Source organism: Quercus robur, chromosome 1, assembly GCF_932294415.1.
Source record: "Quercus robur chromosome 1, dhQueRobu3.1, whole genome shotgun sequence".
NCBI classification, from domain to species: Eukaryota; Viridiplantae; Streptophyta; class Magnoliopsida; order Fagales; family Fagaceae; genus Quercus; species Quercus robur.
Window position 1 is genome coordinate 38,139,578 of NC_065534.1, and position 24,068 is coordinate 38,163,645.

General features: G+C 33.3%; 1 protein-coding gene and 1 long non-coding RNA gene across 2 annotated transcripts; one reads left to right on the forward strand and one right to left on the reverse strand.

Annotated features, from left to right (window-relative positions):
- Positions 1–340: 340 nt before the first annotated feature.
- Positions 341–2,243, forward strand: LOC126689123 (mitogen-activated protein kinase kinase kinase 18-like). The gene has a single exon (XM_050384180.1). It carries the CDS (start codon positions 654–656, stop codon positions 2,226–2,228), a length of 1,575 nt encoding a protein of 524 aa, XP_050240137.1. The 5' UTR covers positions 341–653; the 3' UTR covers positions 2,229–2,243.
- Positions 2,244–8,659: 6,416 nt separating this feature from the next.
- Positions 8,660–10,970, reverse strand: LOC126714185 (uncharacterized). The gene is made up of 3 exons (XR_007651564.1): positions 10,858–10,970; positions 10,456–10,489; positions 8,660–8,903 (listed from the first exon to the last, which is right to left on the reverse strand). It is a non-coding gene; the product is annotated as an uncharacterized LOC126714185 (long non-coding RNA).
- Positions 10,971–24,068: the final 13,098 nt, after the last annotated feature.

Sequence of the window (24,068 nt, forward strand, 5' to 3'; positions counted from 1 at the left end):
AATAATCTTGTACTGTAATACAACAAGCAACTTAGCTAGTATGCCTCCACGTTCCCAGACAATAACAATTTCCTCCCAAAAAACAAATAATGATAAATAAATAAATGCTTTCTTCCACGAACCATCCTATATTTCCACGAATATACCACATGTCAAAATTGGTAAAACCAATCCAATACCGGATCAAGACAAACCTTGCAAGTAAAAAAAGAAAAAACTTAAAAACCATGATCTCATCAAATCAACGGTCCAGATAAACCCCGCTATAAGAGGGATAAGGATAAAACCCAGTATCTCTCCAAACCTCAATCCCGCACCCACACTATCACTTTTAACGTCAACACCGACCAGTTCCTGCCCCAGTAACCTCTTCGACGTCATCAAACCGTTCATCAAATTATCCATTTTGTAATTTCCTTCTTTTTTTTTTTTGGCGAAAAATTCCATGTCGGACCAAAAATATTTTTAATTTTTTTAGAAGATATGTTCCAAATTCTAAATTTTAGGCGCTCACATTCCGTGTATATATAAGCAGCTACTTAGCTTGGACCCCCCACAAAATAGAAAGACACATAGTAAACACCCGCTTTGCTTTGAGAGATTTTAGAAGGTGCTATTGGCTTAGCTGATAAGCTTTACTCGAACAAATCAACATGGTTTCTTGGGTTAGAGGGAAGTGTGTAGGCAAAGGAAGTTTTGGTACAGTGAGTCTCGGGGTTAACATATCGGACGGTCGTGTATTTGCAGTGAAGTCCGTGGATCAAAATTCCGGTATGGTTAGTCAATTGGAGGCTTTGGAGAACGAAATTCGGATCCTCCGATCGTTGTCTTCGCCTTACGTGGTTGGGTTCCTTGGGGACGATGTCACCTACGAGTCTCCAACGACGTCGCACCGGAACTTGCACATGGAGTATTTGCCAGGTGGCACCGTGGCTGACTTGGCAAAACGAATTGCCGACGTGGACGAGAGAATTGTACGGTCGCACACTTGGTGTTTGGTCTCGGCTTTGAGGTACTTACATTCACAAGGCATTGTTCATTGCGATGTCAAGGGGAGGAACGTTTTGGTGGGTCCCAATTCCAGTTTAGCAAAGCTCATCGACTTTGGATCGTCGGTTGAGGTCTCAGGAGACACGCGTAAGGCACCGATTCTGCCACGAGGGAGTCCTTTGTGGATGGCACCGGAGGTAATTAGGCGGGAATCTCAGGGGCCAGAATCAGACGTATGGTCTTTGGGGTGTACCGTGATCGAAATGATAACCGGGAAGCCAGCGTGGGAGGATCGCGGGGTTCACACGCTAAGCCGAATCGTATTCTCGGACGAGTTGCCTGAGTTCCCAACTCGGTTGTCGGAACTCGGCCGGGATTTCCTCGAGAAGTGTCTTAGGAGGGAGCCGAGAAAGCGGTGGAGCTGTGATCAGCTGCTACAGCATCCATTTCTATTGGCTGTGCCGCCAAATACAGTTACGGTTACCGACACGTCACCTCGTTGCGTACTCGACTGGGTTAACTCAGAGTTCGAGGAAGACTATGAAGATGATGATGATGGCGATGACGAAGAAGAGTTTTCTGCTAAAGAGAGAATTGGTAAATTAGCAACAAGCAGAGGGGCAAATTGGGAATCGGATGGTTGGGTGGTAGTGAGGGATTTGGAAATTGCATGTGACACAGAGGAAGCAGCAGGTGGGAATTCTTGTTGTGGGCCGGACGAAGGAAGAGTAGGGACAAGTACGGAATATGAAAGTCTAATGAGGACAAAAGAGGAAATAGCTGGAACAACCACCGCATATTCGGATTCTCAAAGGACAACAACAGCAACAACAACAGAGAGGACACATTTGGAATATTCAAATTCAGGTTGTGGTTGTGGTTGTGGCGGTACAAATTTACTGAGTCTGGTTGGGCAGTATAGTAATAGTAATAATAATTACTGCGAATGCGATTGTGGGCTCTCATGGTGTTGGGCTTTCGGTGGATGCGTTTGTAATGCTGAGTTGAGCTGTCGGTATGGATCACAAAAAGTAGATTTTGCGGTGGAGAGTCAATGGACAAGCTATTACAGCTTGTGCTTGTCTATTGTAATATTATTATTATTATTACTTTTATTCTTCTCATTAGATTTGACAGTAACATTCGTGAATAAATTATTATTCCTATTGTTTGCCTCTTATTCTGGGCCTCAATTTTATTTATGCATACATGATACCTGTGACCACGCCCGAAAGTAGCTTCCTGTCTTTATATTTTACAGAAGATGGCACTAACTAGATTTAAATATAGTAAAAAAAAATGTCCACTTGATCAACTATTGGGATTTGGGTGCTATAATCCACGGCAAATTGGCAATGGCAGGCTGGGAGTGAAATAGTAGAAGTTGGGGTGGTTCCAAATAAGGGAATGAATGAAAATACTAATAATCTAGGTTCATTGTCTTTCTTCAAACATATCAAAAGAGTGAGTAATACTAATACTAATAATAGTGGGCTAGTGGCACACTTCTTTTAACAAATGAGGAACTTGCGCAAAGGGCAAATGACGCAAGTGGTGGCGTTAAAGAGTTGCCTATGGATTTGCCACTTGCACCACTAGCCACGTAATTATGAATGATCTTAACCATTCATAATTATGATATTTTAGAAGCGATAAAGATGTATATACAATTTAGAACCAAAGATCAATTTGTAGAAGGCATTGTCGATTGTGGGGATGAATAAATAAATGAGAAATATCAAAATTTATCCATTAGTTTGCTTTTTTTTACTAGAATTCCGAGTTTTCAGTTTCCTTGACGGCTTCTTTAGCAAACAACATGCCGTAAGGACAACTCGCTACGAAAGATTATCCGTACCAAACGCGTGTTACTAGAGCCCACGCTTGGGCCATTGAGATTTGAGATATGGAAGAAATGGATTGGGTTAATGTGATCTTTTCCTTGAGACATATTGTTGGCGTGAAACATAGGTTGAATCTTGAATGGACTAAGAATATTAAAAGAATTATCCAACTACAAGGTATCTTAATTAAGCAATTGATTAACGACAGTGGAATAATACTACTAGCTCCAAAGTTTTATTCCATTTGGTATTATGGAATTTTTGCTTATTCTTGCTGCTTTTAAGCAATAAATGAGTAATCCATCCAATGCCAGGTAACAATAAGAAATAAAGAATTGAAGGAAAATTCAAGTCTAAAACAATAAAGCTAATCAAAATCGTAGAAACCCCATAAGAGATTATCCTAAGAAAACAAAACAATTTTTTCTTGAAGACTATTACTTTAGCTACTGATTTTATGGCTACTGAATTGGATATGTCACTTGATGATCTTATTAAAAATAGAGGTTCCCGTGAGAGAGTTAGATAAGTAACAGCTATTTGATTTAGTTTTACAAATTTTTGTAGATTAGGTATTTTGTTGTATTGGATATTGCATGATAGTGGTAATGTTTTTTAGAGACTTTTAATTATTGATTTCGTCCTTTTCAATGTTGGGCTTTTCTGGGTTTTGCATGTAATGTTATTCTTAAAATTTTAGTTGATAATCTGTTTGTGTGATAAGGGGGGAAAATCAAACGTCTTGATTTGAATTATATGGAGTAGTAAGTATGGTTAAGCTATATATAGGTAAATCATTCCAATTTTTTGTAGCATTCCCTGTTATAATGTTTTGAAGATAAAATGTTAAGGATAGTCTTAAAAAAAAAAAAAAAAAAAAAAAAAAAAAAAAAACACTATGTAAAGGGTTTTAATTTACTGCTTGAGTTTTTTAATCATATTTATGATGAGTATTTTTAATCATGGCTTTTGAGTAAAATTTGATGGCCAAAATTGCACCATACTTGTCACAAATAAAAAGATATATGTTGCAACTAACAATGGCAAAATTGTTGATTGATGTGCATCATTAAAATGTTGAATTTTGGTTAAAAGGTTGATATCAACCTTGTAAGGACGTCTTCAAAAAAAAAAAAAAACCCTTGTAAGGACCAAATTTGGGGCCCTAGCCCAAGGGATGTATGAACTTAGGCCCAAAGAGTCCAATACAACGAATTTGTAGAGAGTGGGTTGGAAAACCGAGCTTTAGTGAGCTAGACAACAAGTAAAGTGAATCAAGATGACAAGAAAATGTAAGTAGACTAGTTTAATCTAAATAAAATCGTTCTCGGCACAGTTTGAGGAAATCAATTCTTATATATTACTCTTAAGTTAGATTACAAGTTCAATTCTTGATTGCTATAGTGTTTTTCTCTTAATTTCTTGATCCCCTCTCTTCAGGGTCTTATTTTTGTTTTATACTCTCTTCCTTCTTTGCTCTTTACCCTCCACGTGTAGGGCAGACTGCTGGTATTTGATCCTTGTCTCATCAGCACCTTCTTGAAATCTTTGGTAGTAGCTATAAGGCTGAAAATTACTGTTCAGGTATCACCTCCACATTAATGCGACCAGTTGGTTAGGTGTAGAGCATTCAATGCAGTGGTAGTAGCTTTCTCTTTAGATATTTTAGAACTTCCCTCCATTCTGTGCTTCTGTGATGCTTATCCATATCAATAGAATCTCCTGGAACGCTGCCCTGGACGGTAGACCACCACTTCGAACCTCAGCTTTGCTCAGTCGATGAGAGATTCATCCTCAAACCATCCTCATGGACCTATTTGATCAAAACTAACCTCTTCACTTACTAACACGGACTCCTCTGATTATGTTTGCCCCTCCTCGGACTACTTCATGTCCTCGGATTGGGCCTCCGGCCCAATATACACATAGACATATATATCGCTAGGCTTAACATCCCTACAAACCTAATTTTTAGCATCTTTCTCAATTTTAAGTGAATACATGTAAATTTGTTCAAAAGTTAATTTTAATGCCTTATAGGGTTCTGAGGAGTATATAAATTTGATTCTGGATAGTGCTGGAAAAGTCAACATCAAGAGGAAGAGCAAAAAACTTTAGATGGGTTCATTTTCTTTTACTTTTAGTCTCCCAAATGTGCATGCTCTGAACATGGTACATCTATTTTGTTATGGGTCGATTACATCAAAAAAGATGTAAAGGGTAGATTATTCTTAAGAGATGCACCACAACAGCCACCTCTCTCTCTCGCAATAGTGGAAAGTGATGATTTTAGTAATTGTGTAAATTGGCATTATGTTGCCTTTTCAATTTCATTAAGGTCTAGCGTCTTTGTTTACTGACAATGTTAGAATTTAGATACATCTTGGACATCAAGAATGATTAATATAATTTATGAAAGATATTTGATTGAATGAGTATGAAGTTAACTATATTTGTGTAATTAATTGTATTGGATAGTACTTATATTAGTTATATATTTTTTAAATATAATCTCAAGCTCTTGGTTATCACGATTTCTCAGTGCATGTGATAGATTTTATTACTTTGCAAGTGATAGATTTTATTGGTTTGATTTATAAATTATACAATGATATTGATTTTTTTTTTTTTTTTCATAATAGGGAAGTTATCAATAGTTTTCCCGTGCATTGTACGGGTTAACAATTAGTTGTCTTTATAACCGAAATAGAAGTTCTTTCAAACAAAAACAAAAACCAAAAAGGCATAAATTTTGTTTTTAGCTTTGTATTTATTTAAATAAATATGCAAAATTTTCCCATCACACATGACACGTTAAGGCTGATTATTATCTTTTTTCCTTTTCGTGATAAGATGGGTATTTGAATTTAGATTTACTCTAAAAATTTACACTGTTTTTTTGGTTTTGGATTTTGAAAATTGATCCAAAGCATTTCAAATAGTCATCCCTCGATTTTCTCAATCATTGCAAAAAGAAATCAAATATGAGAAAATTGATAAGGCAACCAATCAAATGAAAGAAAAATGAGACTGTGCTAAAGATATAGACCAATAGATCATTAATTTCCCAGCGAAATACGCCAAGTGATTCACACTCTTCTCTTGCTTGCACCACTGTGCAATGTGAACAATCGACATGAGGATCTTAAATATGATTGCCAATTAATTGCTTTTAGATATTGTGCAACATTGGAATCTCTGGGTGGGCCTCTTTTCTTTATTTATTTATATAAATTATTATTTAGGCGTTTCTGGTGCAATGAAGCTTCCTATGAATATGCTTTTTTTTTGCTGCTTATTCTCTTTAATTATACATCTTCCAATCTAATGAATGAAACACGAGGAGGACTATTCCCCCATCTTGCTTAATCTAATTATATATAAATGGATCAACTTACACGCTCTTTCAAATTGGAAAAAAGCTTCACCACATAAAATTCTGGCATTTGGAAATTAATGATATAGTAGAATATAAATTTTGATTGTTGCATTTAAAAATAATTTGGTTAGTTTTTCTCATCAAGGTTTGCAACCAAAAAAATAAAAAATAAAAAGGTTTGCAACAAAGCTATCCTTCAACTCATTCTCAAAATAATAATAATAATAATTAATAATTATTAATAATAATAATTATTATTATTATTGTAGGTACTTTGAAAATAAAGGCCCAAGCCCACTAAGAACCGTGGTACCTTATCCATCAAACCAAGCCCAAATAATAGAATTTTCTTCAGAGAGTGGGAAAATACTTCAAGTGCAATTCTAAGCTAAGTTCAAGTCTGAAGCCGAAGAGCCCAGAGTAACAGAGAGGTGTAACATAAGTAGAGAATGAGAAAAAAATGCTCTCCTCGGGCAAGTCTAAGAATCAGTTTCTTATATATAATTTGTTCAAGTTCTACACTAGATAATACATTGTTTACTTTCTTGTTTTTCTACTTCTTAGAGAAAATGTCCCTCCTTATTTCTAGGAGATTCTCTTCCTTTTATATTCCCCTTTCTTGCATCATAACCTTCCACCTGTATGCCTCCAAGCATTCCTAAGGATACTTATCCCATCAAAACTCTATTGAAGGTGGTGGAAGGGGCTGCTAGCTATGAAGTTACTGTTCAGGAATCATTTCCTCATTAATGCAACTAAGAAGGTTGGTGCAGGGCATTAAGTGCGGAGGAGGGAAGTGTTCCTTCCAGGAAACTTCCTTCTATCGTCCTTGCCTCCATCGCTACCCTTTCTCCTTACCCTGGAACACCACAAGACACCAATTGTCTTGATTCTATTTCCATCCTTGGGTGGGTGAAATCCTTGGAGCGCATTTATCTCCTCGGGCTTGGACTAAGCAAATTTTTCCTTGGGTATAGTATTTAAGTGTTGTTTCTTAGGTTCCTCTCTTAAGATTCAATCATATGGCTTTTTTTTTTTTTTTTTTCCTCATGAATGGAAGTGTATTTTTTAAATTAAGTAACCACATGGCAAAATCTTAAAAAGAGAACCTAAGAAACAGCACCTAAGGTATTGGATATAGTACTTAAGTGCTATTTCTTAGGTTCCTCTCTTAATATTCAGTCATGTGGTTTTTTTTTTTTTTTTTTTTTTTTTTCATGAATGGAAGTGTATTTTTTAAATTAAGTAATCACATGGCAGAATCTTAAAAAGTGAACCAAAAGAACAGTAATTAAGATATTGTGTATATGTTTTGTCCTATTATTATTATCCTTCAACCTTTTAGTATTTTGTATCATATTATTTGGCACGTGTGTGCTAAATAAATCATCCTTAAGATAAGGCAAGCTCATGAAATCGTTTAAAGTGGCGCCCTCTTCATAGCTTTTCTTTTCAAAGCTATTTTGGCTAGTGGCTACTGATCTCAATCATTTGTTTCATGTTCTCCAACCAAGTGTAATCTCCATAGGCTGTCAGGAACTTGTGGTACAGATCGATCCACTAGCAGCTCTTTTTTATTGATATAGTTCTGTGTTATCTTCGTCCTGTATGAGATGGACACAAACTTGTGAGCTTGGCTCACAAGTTACAACACATCCCCAATTATGGAAACGATTAAACAAATACAAATACGAAAAGTATCATTTGTTTATTATAAATTTATAATCATAATTACCCATTACCATAAAGTATCATTCAGATCTAGTTGCCTGTCTTTGAATTTCATCTGCCTTTTCGCTTTTTCTAAACGAGGCTGGTCAATCCAATCTTAACTCATAGGGCCTAATTGACACTTCAAAGATTTCAGCATCACTCATCAAGTGTCATTAGCCCAATCTCATCAGGAGCAGGCTGACATGATAGGTACCTTTCAATATCCATTGCCTCAGGCCCTCGACAAAAAAAATGAGAATGGGCTTGCTAAGCTTGTCTTATGGGCAGCTATGTCTCTACCCCAAAGCTAAAGTTATTGTCAATTTTATATTGTACGGTAGAACTGCCATTGCATCGATTAATCTACCGGGCTTAGAGTGAGTTTGGTTCAGCTTTTTGAAACAGTGCATAATGAAAAAGTGGAGTTTTGTAAAAGTGCATAATGAAAAAGTGGAGTTTCAAAAAGCTGAGTGTTTGGTAAAAGCTGTTAAAAAGTGCATAATGAAAAAGCTGAGTGTTTGGCTAGCACTTATAAAAGTGGCTTTTTGAGGGGTAAATGACCAAAAAGGACAATGTATATATAAGGGAACTTATTTCAAACTTTTTTTTTTTTTTTTGGTGTATGTGAGTTTATTTCATACGTATTAAATCATCTATTTCATATACTTACTAAACAATAATAATATTAATATTAATTAAATCTAAATAATTTCCATCAACATGAAGCACAAAATAAAAATGTAAAAAGATGATAAAATATACACCAATAATCTAAGTTTAAATTGTACTACATAAAAATGTAAAAACATATAAAATCGGGCTTCTTTTCAAAGTTTCACAAGCATTCCGCTTCTTTTTTTCTTTTCTTTTTTCCCTGTCTATGCTTAAGTTTTCATAATATGAAGACAACAGAATATCCTCAGCTACAAAATCGGGCTATTATCTATCTTGGAGCTCTATGCCAATGTGAATTGCACCTGGATTCCCAATAAGGTAATGAAACATCTTAAAGTAAGCATATTAATACACTCTTTATTCCAAACCATCTCATTATACCACAATAAGAAGGTATTAACTATAACAATATCATCAAAAAGTTATGACCGATAGTTCTCTGTAGCAGATTATGATAAGCACTTTTTCCATCAATCTGGCAAACACTGCATCCAATTATAACTCAATGGGTGTGTTAGTGTATTGCACTGAGTTCCTTTTTATATCTAAAGAGTACTGTCATGAGGTGAAGACACACAGACGCACATATGCTAGCCATTAATCTGTGTCCTAAATTCATTTTCAAGCAATCTTTTGGAACATATTATTTGGCATCATGTTTAGCATTAGTAACTTGCATCTTAGAACAATCAAATGATGATTAATCATATCTTTATAACATAGACATAAATAAGAGCTGAAGTGCATCAACGAATTGATTTCTCTTACTAAAAAAGTATATTATGTGAAAAGAATTCTGTCATACTGAATTTGTTAATTTCATTTAGGGACAGCCCTCTCTTTTTATTCAATTCATTTGCACACCATTTAACCTTACCCTAGCTCTATTGTCACAGTACAGATGTTAATAAAATAAATTCATTGAAAGTTTTTGTATTTTTTCTCCCAGCATAAAGCCTAAGAGAAAAAAGAAATCCTACCAAGCACAGTCAAATTTATTTAACTGCATCCTTTGAAATAAAAGCACCATTAATAATAATAATTTTTTTTTTTAAAAGGAAAAGAAAAGAGCAGACTTTCAAATTTGTTTCCATTCATTTTTCTTCTCAACCATACTAAGGGGTAGAGGAAGATCTCAGAAAATCCATTTTGCACTTCCCAGTTTTACCAAATCAACCAATTCATGCAAACCCAAGAACAAAGTAAATTTCAACAGGTTAATGGATTCCCCATATGGTGGTCTAATACAATTTTAGGGATACTGCATAAAGATCCAAATGGCAAACTTTGCAACAAAATATTTCCATTAGTCAATATCATAATCGAAGTTCCAATCTGTTTAATAAATACAGTAAAACACTTGACAAAGTTCCAATCATTACAAAGTTCCTTAGTTATTTGTATCTAATCCAATTACCATGTCAATAACATAGTAAAATCTACTCTTAGATCATAAAGAGACTCTAATCCCCTTTATTGTAGTATGCAAGCCTAGTAGACATACACTGAAGATTGAAGATGGTACTTATTAAGCTCATTAGTGTATAACAAAAAGTCAAATTACACATGCTAGAAGCTAGCTAAGATTAATCTCGGCTATTTCAGATTCACAAACTATACTCATTAAACACGTCATTATATATTAAAATAGCACACTCGGTAAAAAAAAAATTCAGATCAGTGTTAAGCACTTCATTATATATTTTTACTAACTAAACACTTCATTATATATTCCAATCAGCAAAAACAAATAGCAAAACAAGTAAAGGAACAATACCCATTCATAGCAAGATCCGAAATTTTTTTTCCCACACTCGGTAAAAAAAAAAAAAAAATTCAGATCAGTGTTGGTACCTGGTTTTTGGTAGCAGATCAGTGTTTTTGGTACCTAAGAAATCAAAACCCACACACCAAAAGTGAGAAATCAACCAAAGAACAGAGAAATCAAAACCCAGATCCATGAGAAATCAACCAAAGAACAGAGAAATCAAAACCAAAACAACCCAAATCAGACCCATGAGAATCAACCCAGGTTCGGTCCAAATCAAAACAACCCATACCCATGAGAAATCAACCCAAAGAACACACAGAAAAATCATTACCCATAAAACAAACCACAATCCAAAACTACAGAAAGACTTACGGAAAGGAAGAACCAGAAAGAAAGAAAGAAAGAAAGAAAGAAGAAGAAGAGGAAGACGAAGCGGAAGAAGAAAAGGAAGACAAAGAAAAAAGACAGAAAGTAGAGAGACTTACAGAGAGGGCAGAGCAAGGCAGAGAGAAGAGATGGAGGCGTCAAACTGCGAAGGGAGAGCAGAGATGAGAGATGAGGGGCGTGAGAGAAAGTGCTGGGTATTTCGGTCTTTCAACGGTTTGCAACGGTAATATACAAAACGCGCATAGCGCGTTTTGATTTATGGACCCCTGAGAGTCTATATTCCTTCCGCGTTTTGTCCTCAGTTTTTTATAAAAGTTCAAAACCCAACTTTTATAAAAAAGTTATGTTTTGAGCTTACCAAACGCAAAAATTGGTTGGGCTTTTTTGAAAACGCCCTTTTTGGGCTCAAAAAGTGGAACCAAATGGGCTCTTAGGGGCTTTCAGATCCGTTTAATTTTAGGTGTATAGGAATTAAGAGACAATGAAGCCTAACGAGCAATGTTAATTTTATGGGCCCCCGTTCTCATCCCCAATCAACCCAGTTGGGTCATGGGGTGCTTTTGGATGAAGGTGATGAGGATGGGGAGGTGGCCTGAATTTTGTTGGTTTTCTACTCTTTTATTCTCAATAAGAGTTGTTATTCCTTTTTTTTTTCTTTTTTTCTTTTTTATGGCTATAAGAATTTTAAATGAAATTTTAAAAAAAAAATCCTCCAAAAAGCTTTGAAACTCAAAAGATCTATTAAAAAAATAAGGAAAATACTAAAACTTATAAATATTAGTAACAATAAATGTGATTGGTTCTACTTCAACAAGATAATAAATTAGTACTATAATTTTTTTATACAAGTACTATAATTACTTTTTGTGATTTTTGACATATTAGTTTGTTTGTCCTCTATTCCATTTTGGGATGTCCCTTAATATTGTCTTATTTCTAAAAATAAAAGTTATTAGTTTACTAATATTCCTATTATACCCCTACTTTATTTTCAAAACTATTTGAAAAGAAAATTAACAAATATTTAAAAAAATTAATCTAATTGGGGCACCTTTTTAGATGCCTCATTAAGAATAACTCTTTTTTTTTTTAAAAAAGCTGATAAATTTATTTAAGGGTAGTTTTGTAAACTTATACATTTTTATAAGGCAGACAAGACAATAAATGATGTTCCCTTAAAATGTTTGACTTTTCAAACAAGACAAACAAATTGGAACGGATGGAGTAATATCTCTAACATCACTCTTTAATCAATTAAAAAACAAAAACATCACTCTTTAAAAAAAAAAAAAAAAAAAAAAAAAAAAAAAAAAAAAAAAAAAGCACTACCATTCTATGAATATGAACATCATCATCATCCTAACATGGACTTTCTGATAAGGATGTGGAGAAGTGTTGTATATTTTGATAAATATATATAGATTGTTATATTAACCCCTTTGCTTCTCTTTTTTCCCTAGTGCACTGCTCCATTGAATTGGATGGGGTGGGAAAGACAGATAGGTTCGAAAATGGCCAGATTAGCAAATCCACCACTTGTTGGTTGGTTTTTAATTATTTTTTTTAGAAATTGGAAGTGAATAAGAATCCAAAGTGAGGGAAATTCAAATTTTGCACATCTCACTCAACATAAGATGTGTTCGGTAAAGCTAGATGATTGTTCAACTGATGTTAACTAAGGGTCTAATGAAAGCGAGATGGTTGCTCAACATTTGTAAATAAAAGACATGTTTAGTTCTGAAATGGTACAACCCGGAGCATCCTTCATGATCACATACATTAGACGATCAGGTAAGGCCACAATTTACAAAATCATTCCAATTATTAACTAAGCCCCACTTAGCAAGCTCATGAGCTGCTTGATTTACATCTTTCCTAACCCAAATGAAACTTGGTCAATCTCATTTGCTAAGTCCAACACGTCTTCAAGTATAGCCCTCAGGCTATTGCTTATGTGTGGCTGCTCTAGTACTGTTTTATGCTCCTGAAATTTATTTTCTATGACAGCCATTATAAAGAAGTAATCTTAGACAGTTTGCAAAACCATTTAAGGTTGGTTAGATGGTCACTTTACACCAATACTAAAGCAAATTAAATTAAAATTTAATGGAAAACACATACAACCACAATAGAGTTAATAAACTATAGAATCTAGTTACTAGTTGACAGATTTTTGCTTTGAAAAAATACTAATTTTTATTTTCAAACAAAGTAACCAAATTAAAGTTCAAGATTTCATATACATCTTAAAAGAAGAGAAAAGAAAAATTGTGGGAACCATAAATTTAGGAACTACTATAAATCTATCTTTCAAATTCACTCAATATAATATACCATTACCATCAAACCTAAGTTGGGAGCTACTTATTTAAAAAAAAAATAAGTTGAGAGCTGCACATTGAGCATTGTCAAATTCTTCTTTAATCATTAATCAATTATAGTAATAAGCTAAAGTTTCAGCAAACCAAACAATAGAACCGGAAGAAAATACTTCCAAATATGAAAATATCAAAACAATAAGAATATCACATATGAAAGATAAAAATCTAGCCAAATTTGTAGAAAGAAAAAAAGTAGAGACAAAAATCTGATAAAATTGTTTTGATCTATCCTTCTACTTTACTCCTAAGATTCGTTTTTCATTTTGTTTTTAGGGAAATCAAATTCAAACTAAAATTTCATCCAAACCTATACCACCAACAACAAAATCATCTTCAAAATTCCATAATACAAAAATTGACCCAAATCATTCCATGATTCCCCATCCCATCCAGAAAGCCAAACTCCAAACTCACACAATTTGATTTAGTAAAGGATATAAGCAACATAGATTAGCAAGGTTACCATAATAGAAACTAGCACCAATGATAAACATGACTAATGTTGATATAATCAAAAGGTATCTAACAAAATGTACCAAATTCCTCTTCAGCTTAGCAACAAACATGAAGTTTGACTTCAGTTGTATCATACATTACCTGCAAGGAATCATCAATATTAATCTAAGCAGCCCAATAGCCAATAAACCCCAAACTCACAATACCAAACCCCAACTCCATAAGACCCATCTCTTCCCTAAACAGAAACACCCAAATCTTACCCATAACAGAATCACAAAGCCAATCCATTATCATATGAGTCAGTGTTCTCACCCATAACAAAGCATTTATCTTTCAAGTGAGATTTGGTTATAAAAATAAGACCCTTCTAAGGTGAGATTATGTTGCCAAATCCATCATCATAAAAAGATAGACCCTTGCAATTTTAGGGGAAACAAAAAAGCATACAAATAAGATATCAAAATTAAAGAAAATAAACATAAAAAGAAAGAGAAGACCACTTTCATGCGATGTTAGGTGTTGGAAGCGGTGAGGTCAACAGCATAGCTCCGACGACGATGCTAGGCAGTGGCTATGAAGGTTTGGAGTTAACAGAGAGAGAGAGAACAGAGATGGAGAGAGAAAATTTTGATTTTGCAATTTTAGGCGAAGAGGTGTGTTAAGAGCATTCATAGCTGGGCTTGCAAATGCCATATGTAAGCATATTTTAGCATTAAGGCATTAAAGGTGAGCAACATCCGGTCTTGTAAAATTGCAAAATTGTAAAATGTAAAGTTGTGATTTACAACTATGTTTTATGTTGGCTTTATTCCATGACAAAAAGTGTTGTAATTGCTCTAATTTTGTTCCTTGTATTTTGTGGGATTTTATTATATTGGATTTAGTATTAAGTTGGTGAAGACTCAAGCTTAAATGAAGAATCAATGGATTTCGCGAGAAACTCACGAGAAGCTAAGCTGTGAAAAAGAGCATGTGAGGAGCACATGATTAGAAGCTGAAGAGTCGTGCCAGGCTGTCATTTTCTGCCTGGAGGATTTTTATGTGTGAATTCCTTACCCTTCACCCATACTATATATACCCTCATTACCCACAAATGTAAGAGAGGTCATTCAGAGAGAAAAACCCTAGATAGGTTTTCTACAATACACACACCCATCTTTTTGAGAGAGAGTTACTCATCCTTAGTGAGAATTAATTGTAGTTTCTTTTCCTTCTCTCTCCCATTATCATACCTTGAGAGGAGATTTGTACCCAAACACAATTCATACCTTTTCAGAGTGTAGTGAGTGTTTTTGGTGTTGTTGGGAAGCATTGGAAGATGCCATGGTTGGCGGATGCAACATGGAGCTTGTTGCGGGATCCGGAGAGCTAGACAAGACACGGTTCCGAGAAGCCTTGTTGGAGTAGGAGCTTGGAGGGCTTAGGTACAGAGGATAGATTAGGCTTGAAGGGTCTTTTGCTTACCCATGTATCCCAACTGATTGTCTAGTGGATCGATTTCCGTTTGGAGGGCAGTGGAGAGATTTTTCGCCGAATTCTTCGATTTCCTCTTCGATAACACGTCTTGGTGTTATCTGTGTTTGCATCTCTCTTCCCTACTCTTGTTTATTTCATTTTACTGCTGTGTTGCTTTAATTATGAAGTAGAGTAGCTCTCGTGTTTGTATGCTTGTGTTTACACTATTTCGCACTTAGTATTAAGTTAGTGTAAAATCAACCAAGCCGTAATTTTAATTGGGGGTCTAAACAAGCTATTGTGTTTTCAACACATTTTTGAGCTTTCATAAAAAATTTGGCATTGTGCTACAGTGCCATCATAAATGTATGATGGCACTGTAGCACTATTGTATCTTTTTTTAATCAAATTTATTCTCTCTCTCCTCTCTTTTCTCTCTCATTCACACGGTCTCTCATCCTCTCTCTCTCTCTCTATCGCTGAAGCCTCTCACCAAGCCTTTCTCTTTCTCTCCAAATGTCTCTACTGATTCACCCTCACCCATCTCCAAATCCCTTTGCCAATTTACTCATCTCATAAACCCAACACTCTAGATATCTTTACCCATTTAACTCTTCACTCTATCACTCTCTCTTTAAACCTAGATTCTCAAGGGTTTTTGGGTTTGGGTTAAGATTTTGTTTGCAAAATCTCAAAACGAAGCTCTGTTGGTGTTGGGAGTTTTGTGCCCTCTTGGTGATTAATTGGTCTCTCATCGAATTAGTGGAGGAGGTTAGGCTATCCTGAGAGCAAGCTTCGTGCTAACCGTAACACATCATGAAAACTCAAATCAAATCAAAATCAAAATCAAAATCAAAGCAATATACTAGGTGGGTTTTGATCAATGTATTTGAGTTTCTGTGTTTGTGTTTCTTTTCTCTCTCTGCAAGAAAAAAGGGGATTCAGCTTGTGTTTGTGTTTGGGTTTTGATCAAAGAATTGTTGTTGATGTTTGCAGAGGTGGGATTTAGCTTCATCACGAGGGGTTTTTGCTCTCTATTACGGGATTAGCATCTTCCGAAAGTTTGCTCATGTTCAACTTCAATTACCAATAAGTTTCGCTCTTTATCTATTTCTCTCCCTTCTCTCTTTTCTCTTTGTTTTTGTACCCCTCTGTAAAACTGTGCTTTGATAAGCTTTTTTTTTTCCTTACAAATCATTCAACAACTCCTCCTAGCAAAGGTTAATAGATCTGTAACAGTAATTATTTTATTCCTTCATACCAAAATCCCAATTTTATTAGATAATCGATGTTCTTGTTTAGTGACTTTTTCTTCAACAAATTAATATGTTGTATGCAAAGGTTCTATCAATGGTTTTTGTTGTGTTCAACTCTATGGTGTTTATTTGATTTCTATTTGTACATGTTGGCTATGTATGGGCTATGTTTGCAAATATATTATGCAGAGTATATTTTGAGTTATATTTGCTACTGTATTCTATTAATATTTAGCTGTGGAAAGGGCTAGTATTTCTATAACAAAAAATTAATGTAGTATATATAGTCGAAATATATTGATTAGTAGCTATCAACATATATTGTTTTAATTAGGAGTTGTCAACATATATTGTAGGATGTTGCTATACGTGAGAAGCTGCCATCAAAATATTATGATTAGCTTATACTGATTGTAAAGATACAAATAAGAATTGATTTGAGTTTTCAGCATATTTACAATATGTAAAGGCTCTGAATTTATATATGAATATACAGATGGTCAGATACAAATTAAGTATTTAAGATACAATGAGTTTAAAATACAAATAACTCTTCTTATCTTATCACAATCTATAGATTTTTTTTTTTTTTTGAGAAACAATAGATTTGGTTAAATTTGTATTTCGTATTGTAGTAATCACTTATCACAAATACTTGAACTCTTGGACTTTGTGAGTTTGCTCTTATAGTCTTATACTCTTATCCCTTAACATTGATTAGTTAGTATTTTGAATCATGAGAAAAATGAATATTTTGAATTATGAGCTTATGGAGCTTGAATGTATGAGAACTATATATATATACATACATACATATATATATATATATATATATATATTTATATATTTATATTGTATGTTACTACCCATAACTATAGTCAAAATTTAGTTTGATTACATTAGTTGGGTGTACATATACTAATTGAGCAAAAAGGTAGAGTATAACTCAAGGGAAGGGGATATGCTCTTCCTCCTTATTGAACTTTAACAATCACAAGTAATGATTAAAAAGGTCCCTTCTCTTCATACCTAATTTGCTATTGTTTTATTGGTTTCATATACTGATTGACTTCATACACTAATTGTTTTAAGTTCCCTATTTAAAAGGGATGGATACACAAGAAGACATATCACGATATGCTAATTTCTTACAAGGAGATTTCAATTTTGTGGCACCATTTTTAAGTAGGTCTCAAAATACTTCAATGCCCATCCAAGAGTCTTTATTGGAAGTTGAAATTGTCACCTCTAATCCAACAAAATGTGGTGGCAACTTTAGTGTAGATGAGGACAACCTCCTTGTCTTTGCATGGCTTAACATTAGCATGGATGCCATACATGATACTGACTAAAGGGCTGAAAAATTTTGGGAGAAAATTTGGCAATACTTTTGCAAAAACGATACTTACGGAACCACACGTTCTACTTCCTCCCATCAAATCGATGGGGAACAATTAATAGGGAGACAAGTAAGTTTGCTAGGTTCATGGCTAAAGTTGAAGCCCGAAATCAAAGTGGTGTGATTGACCAAATGAAGGTATAAATTATATTGCAATGGTGTCACAATATTAATTTCCCAATAGTTTGAAGACACTAAATAATTTATTTATTAAAAAAAAATTAGTTGGAAGATGCAAAGGCTCTATATAAAGCTTCATCACTCGGCAAAAAAACAGTTTTTGCATTTGAACATTGTTGGGTTGTGTTGAAGAACCAACCAAAGTGGAGTGTGCCTAAGGAAAGATCCAAAGGGCTCCCTCAAACTCCAAGTTCAATTGATCAAGTTGGTAGTAATGATGATGACACAATGGTGCTAGAGAGATCGATTGGTAGAAAAGCCGAAAAGGCTAAGCGAAAGAGAACATATGGTGATAAGGGTTTTGAGGATTATTTGGCGAAAAAATTGCAATATATTCAGGAATCTCATGAACAAGACAAAAAGGCTCTTCGCATCAAAGCGGATAGGGTTCGAGTGGATGCGCAAAAAGCTGGTAGTGAAAAGGAAAGACTTCATCTTGAAACTATTAGGGAGGAGGGAAGAATAATGACCATGGATACAAGTGGCATGAATGAAAAAGAAAGACTTTATTTTGAAAATCTCAAGGATCAAATTCTTGCAAAACAAAAATTAGAGTAAATAGTTGGGTTTGACCTAAGGAGATGATGTCTTGTTGTAACCTTATTTTGGAAGTAAATTATTTTAGGGTTGGGGTTCGGCATATGTAGATGATATTTTGTTTCGACCTTATTTTGGTAGTGGCTTACTTTAAGCGTAGGTTTGAAACATGTAGATAATGTATTGTTACAATTTGATCAATTGGCAGTAGGTTATGCCACTTATGTAATCACATCATTTTTGGTTATATTAAAAACTTATGTGATGAATCACGGTGTTATATTAAGTATTTGGATGCTCTTTTTGTGATGAATCATACATCAGCATGTAAAGTTTATATAATAAAATAGGTAAGTATTCTATTCCTAGGTCTTAACATTAATCTTTTATGAAGTCTGTATTGTATATAGGAACATAGACTGTATAATTTATAAGTTGCTATATTGTCAGTTTTATGTTCTTTAAACCCTTATTAATTATTTTCTTGTTCAATAATAGTGATAATTTCCTAACACTGTTATCTTTAAGGTTGTCTCTATAGGTCGCTCTTTTTTTTGCAAAATGCTTTTTGACTACTCAGATGAAGATGAGATAATGAGACAAGTTCCTAAGGGTTCAACATCACAATGTAAACGTCGTCGGACTATCAAACGTGATTATTTGGTAGACCAGAAAAGACTTTATCTTGACTACTTTGCCGACATACCAGTATATCCTCCTAATTTATTTTGGAGGAGATTTCGGATGAGTCGGTCTCTTTTTCTTCGTATTCAATCTAAGGTAGAAACTTATGAGCCTTACTTTATCTAAAAAAGAGATAATTCCCAAAGACTCAATTTATCTTCTCTTCAAAACATAATAGGTGCACTTAGGATGCGTGTGAATGGAGTTACAGCTGATTTTATGGATGAGTATGTGTGGATTAAAGAATCCACTGCAATAGAAAGTTTGAAAAAATTTGTTAAAGCAGAGGTTGATATTTTCTCCAAGGAATACTTAAGGTCCCCAAACAATGAAGACATTGCTAGAATTTTAGCCAATGAGGAAAGATGTGGATTTCCAGGGATGCTAGGGAGCATTGATTGCATGCATTAGAAATGGAAAAATTGTCCTGCTACATGGAAAGGTCAGTACTCTGGTTACATTCGTGAGCCAACCATTGTTTTGTAAGCAGTGGCATCATTTGATCTTTGGATATGACATGCATTTTTTGGGTTACTTGGGTCAAATAATAACATTAATGTATTAGAACGGTCTCCTATATTTTATGAGTTTGAACAAGGACGTGTTTCTGTAGTTAATTACTCAATCAATGACCATGAGTATACAATGTGATACTACCCTGCCGATGGCATATATCCAAAGTCGCCAACATTTGTTAAAACAATTTCATCTCCATAAGGACAAAAAAGAAAATTATTTTCAAAAACTCAAGAGGTGAATAGGAAGTATGTAGAGCATGCATTTGGAGTGCTTCAAGCAAAATTCGCAATTGTGCGTGGACCTACAATATTTTTCTATAGTGAAACGCTCCAAGACATCATGAAAGCGTGTGTAATTCTTTATAACATGATTGTTGAGGATAAGCGAGATGTAAATGAAGCAGTGGAATTGGATTATGAGCAAATTGATGACAATCCTATTATACAACTGTCACGGGAGCACACAAATGAATTTACAAAGTTCATTGAAACCCTTCAATGTATTTGAGACCATGAAATTCATTCTCAACTCCAATCGGACCTCATTGAGTATTTATGGATGTGGGGTTTTATTGTAATTTAATATATGTACGAGTCTTCTAAAGACAACATTGATAGTTATGTATGTGGATTGCATCTATATATATATATATATATATATGTATGTGGATTTGTAAAGTTAGTAGGTTGAGTACATTAATATTTGACAGATTGCATGTATATGTATGTATGTATATATATATATGTAGTACGTGGATTTTAAAAATTCGCAGGTTGAGTACATTGATATTTGGCAGTTTGCATGTATATATATGCATGTGGATTTTTTAAGTTGGTAGGTTGAGTACATTGATATTTGGCAGGTTACATAAATATATATATATATATATATATATATATGTATGTAAGTAGATTTTTAAAGTTAGCAAGTTTGAATAAATTGATATTTGGCAAGTTCTTTCTCAAAAAAAAAATGGTCGGTTTTATAGGTCCGTTTGAATAGAACTTATTTTGTTAAAACTGAAAACAGAAAACAGAAAACACTGTAGCAAAATAATTTTTAAATGTGTGAATAGTGCCATGAGACCCATTTTTAATGAAAAAATTGATAAAAAGTGAAGTTTGTGGGCCCGTAAACAGTGCACAGATGCATTGTTCACAGAAGACTTGGTCAACAACTGCGGCTGGGAAAAAAAAAAGAAGAGAAAACGCGCACTTGAAAAAAAAAAGGGGGATATTCGGCAGGTTGAATACATTGATATTTAGTAGGATGCGTCTATAAATATGTATGTGGATTTTACATTGATATTTGGTAGGTTTGACAAAATATATATTTATGTGGATTTTTAAAGTTGGCAAGTTTGAGTACATTGATATTTGATAAGTTCTTTCTAAAAAAAAAAAAATGGCAGGTTGTTGAAAATATACATATGTGGATCTATATATGTTGAAAATATTACTATTGGCAGGATGTGGATTTATATATGTTGAAAATATCACCGTTGGCAGGATGCAAAGGCTCTATCGAAAATGTAACTGTTGGAATAGTTGTTGAATTTGAAAAAAAATGACCGTTGGAAAGAAATAATAAAGAAAGATTAAAAAATAATATTTTAATAAAATTGTAAAATAATAGAGTTTTGGGATGTTTGTTGTATTGTAAAATGGTATGGTATAATTGATAAAGTAGCTTTTTGGGATGATAAAATAGGATAGAATAGCATTTCCAACTGTGGATGCTCTAATGGCCAGGCTTTGAAAATTTTCAAGGTCAATTTTGTTTTTTTAATTTGAGTGTATTCAATATGCTAATGTGATTTATTTTAACAAGTGTCAATTTTTAATTGGGCCTAGAAACACTAACTAGACGTTGAGTTGTTATTTCTGAAACAAGATATTCTTCCTCCTCTGAAAACAAATAATATACTATTTTGAATACCTTATTTATTTTAGCTAACTATTTATTTTAATAAAATTGTTACGTTCACAATATTTTCATAACACTTTTACAACAAATTATAGGTAGTACGTTGTTATTGGTTATAATTTGAATCCACAATTTAAATTACTTTTTTGCCTATTCGTAATAGCAAATAACAACTTGCCATTTAGAATTTGTTGTGAATATTGTGAACATAACATTTCTCTTATTTTAATTCAAAGATAACCCCTTATCCATATCCCTTAAAATTAGGCACTTCCTTATTTCTTGTGAATGGCAAGTCAGTTGTGAAAAATCAAACATAAATAAATGTCTTTCTTCCTTTTGTTTAATCTTAAAAAAAAACTTTCTCTTTTTTCTCTCTTAGAGGAAAGAGTAGTCCTCCTGTCCTACAAGGTGATTCTCTTAGTGCTTTTTTTTTTTTTTTGCTCATATGATTTTGATTGTTGTATACGATTTATTTGTTAAGGAAATCATAAAAACAAAAAAATTAAATAATAAATATTGTATTATAACTATTTTTAGGGTTATTGGAGCAATTGCAGTTATTATGTATTTGATTTTATGGGGCAAAAGTAATGAACTAAGGATTAAATGAGATCAAAGTCAAACAATAAAAACTGTTCAAGGGATGGCATCATTTTCTTACCCTACTTTTTTGTTTGTTTGTTTCCCCTTTTTTTCCCTTTCAATTCTCCTCTAAAGTTATTATTTATTGTAAATGAGTGAGTTACATGCGTAAATTTTTTTTTTTTTTTCATTTTCTTTGGCATTATTTTTGTAATTTTGTATCTGTGAACTATAGAATTTCAAGTAAAAAAGTGTAATTATTTACTTTATTTTATTGCAATTGGTTTGCCCATGATGATAGGTTCTATAATGGAAGAACATAGAAATAGAAGAGATAAAGTATGATGAAATTACCGTGAAAACAAGGTCATTAGTCAAAGTAGGAAGTTACATTGTTATTCACTCCTAATACCCCCGTTAATATATTTTTTGGAATTGTTAGTAGATGTAGAAGTGATTTTGGTTCACATTTTCTAACTCTAACATGTTTGGATTCAAACGGGATTACTAGGTAGAATGACAAATTGGGGTATAAGTTTTCGTTTTTGAAAATTTTAAAATAATGTATAAGAAGTTAAGAACTTTAGTAACCGATTAAGTATTATAATTATTCCTTTGTGTGATAATGCTTTTTTGAGTACTTAGAAAAAAAATGTTAACATGACTACAAAATGTAAGTAACCAAAGTTTATTCAAATCCAATGGTTTTAATAAGCCAACAAGTAATATTAATTGACATTGGCCCTAAACTAATATTGTTATAATACTTCAAAATCAAGTTAATTTGTTTGGTGTACTTTCAGTATATTATACCGTCTTCTTACATAAAAGTAGATCCTTCATATGAGTGTCCCACATATAAAAACCCACATTTTCTCAAGAGAAAGATGCAATATAATAATTTCTTCATAAAAAAGAGTAATAATTTTCCTCTTTTTTTGTCAACTTAGTTTTTCACTTCTACAAAGTTGAACTCGAAAATCATTCAACTTTTTATTGCATGGCAAAGATATGTCAAGACATATTTGTGTGTTTTTATTCTATAAATTTTAATTAGAATTATTAAGCCTCCTAGAAAATAGCCAATTTTCAAAAAAATATAGAGGATTCCCAAATATCAAAATCCCCAAAGCACTCTACCACCAAAATTGGTCAAGTATCCTTACCTCCAGTAAAGGTAAGTCAACGTAATTTGGGATAGGAGGAACATGCCATTTATTTTTAATATATTAGGGAAAAAATAGCGTATAAAGTTCTTCCTATAGTACTTATTTTTTCTTTCCATTTGGTAGGTTTAGAATTGGATACTTCATTTTGATTTGGAAAAAAAAAAAAAAAAAGATAGGTTTTGTTGAAATCTATGACATGTTAGAAAAATATCTTTGGTTATTACTAGCCTCATCACATGGTACTAAACTTTTCTAATACTAGTCGCTAACACGTGCGATGCACGGGATAGTTAAACAAAATTTATACACATTCACTTTTATTGGTACAATCATTTGAAAATAATTCTAACTAATACCCAAATGTAAGAGACACATTGACTTACTATTTAAAGTAGCCTTCTGAAGAATTTACACATATTGTGCAACTGAGTCTTAATTTCTCGTCAACAATAAAAACATGGAAATTCAAAACATGAAAAGAAAATAAAAATTACAACAATTAATTCAATTATCTTTTATGCTATACTTTGTAATTGTACGGAATTAAGTCAACTCAATTTAAGTAGTTATAATAAAATTGGCTTCTACTATTCTCTATTCTATAGACATATGAACATATTGGATTTCTCAAACAATTACCTGTATTGCAATAAAATGATTTATTATTAAAAATAAGAAACAAAGAAAATTTGTCTATAGCTTAAGAAACACAATATACTAAAATTAAAGAGATAAAATTTACGGAGGACAAAATATTAT

Coding starts and splice junctions, on each gene's coding strand:
- LOC126689123 (XM_050384180.1), top strand. CDS start 654: ATGGTTTCTTGGGTTAGAGGGAAGTGTGTAGGCAAAGGAAGTTTTGGT.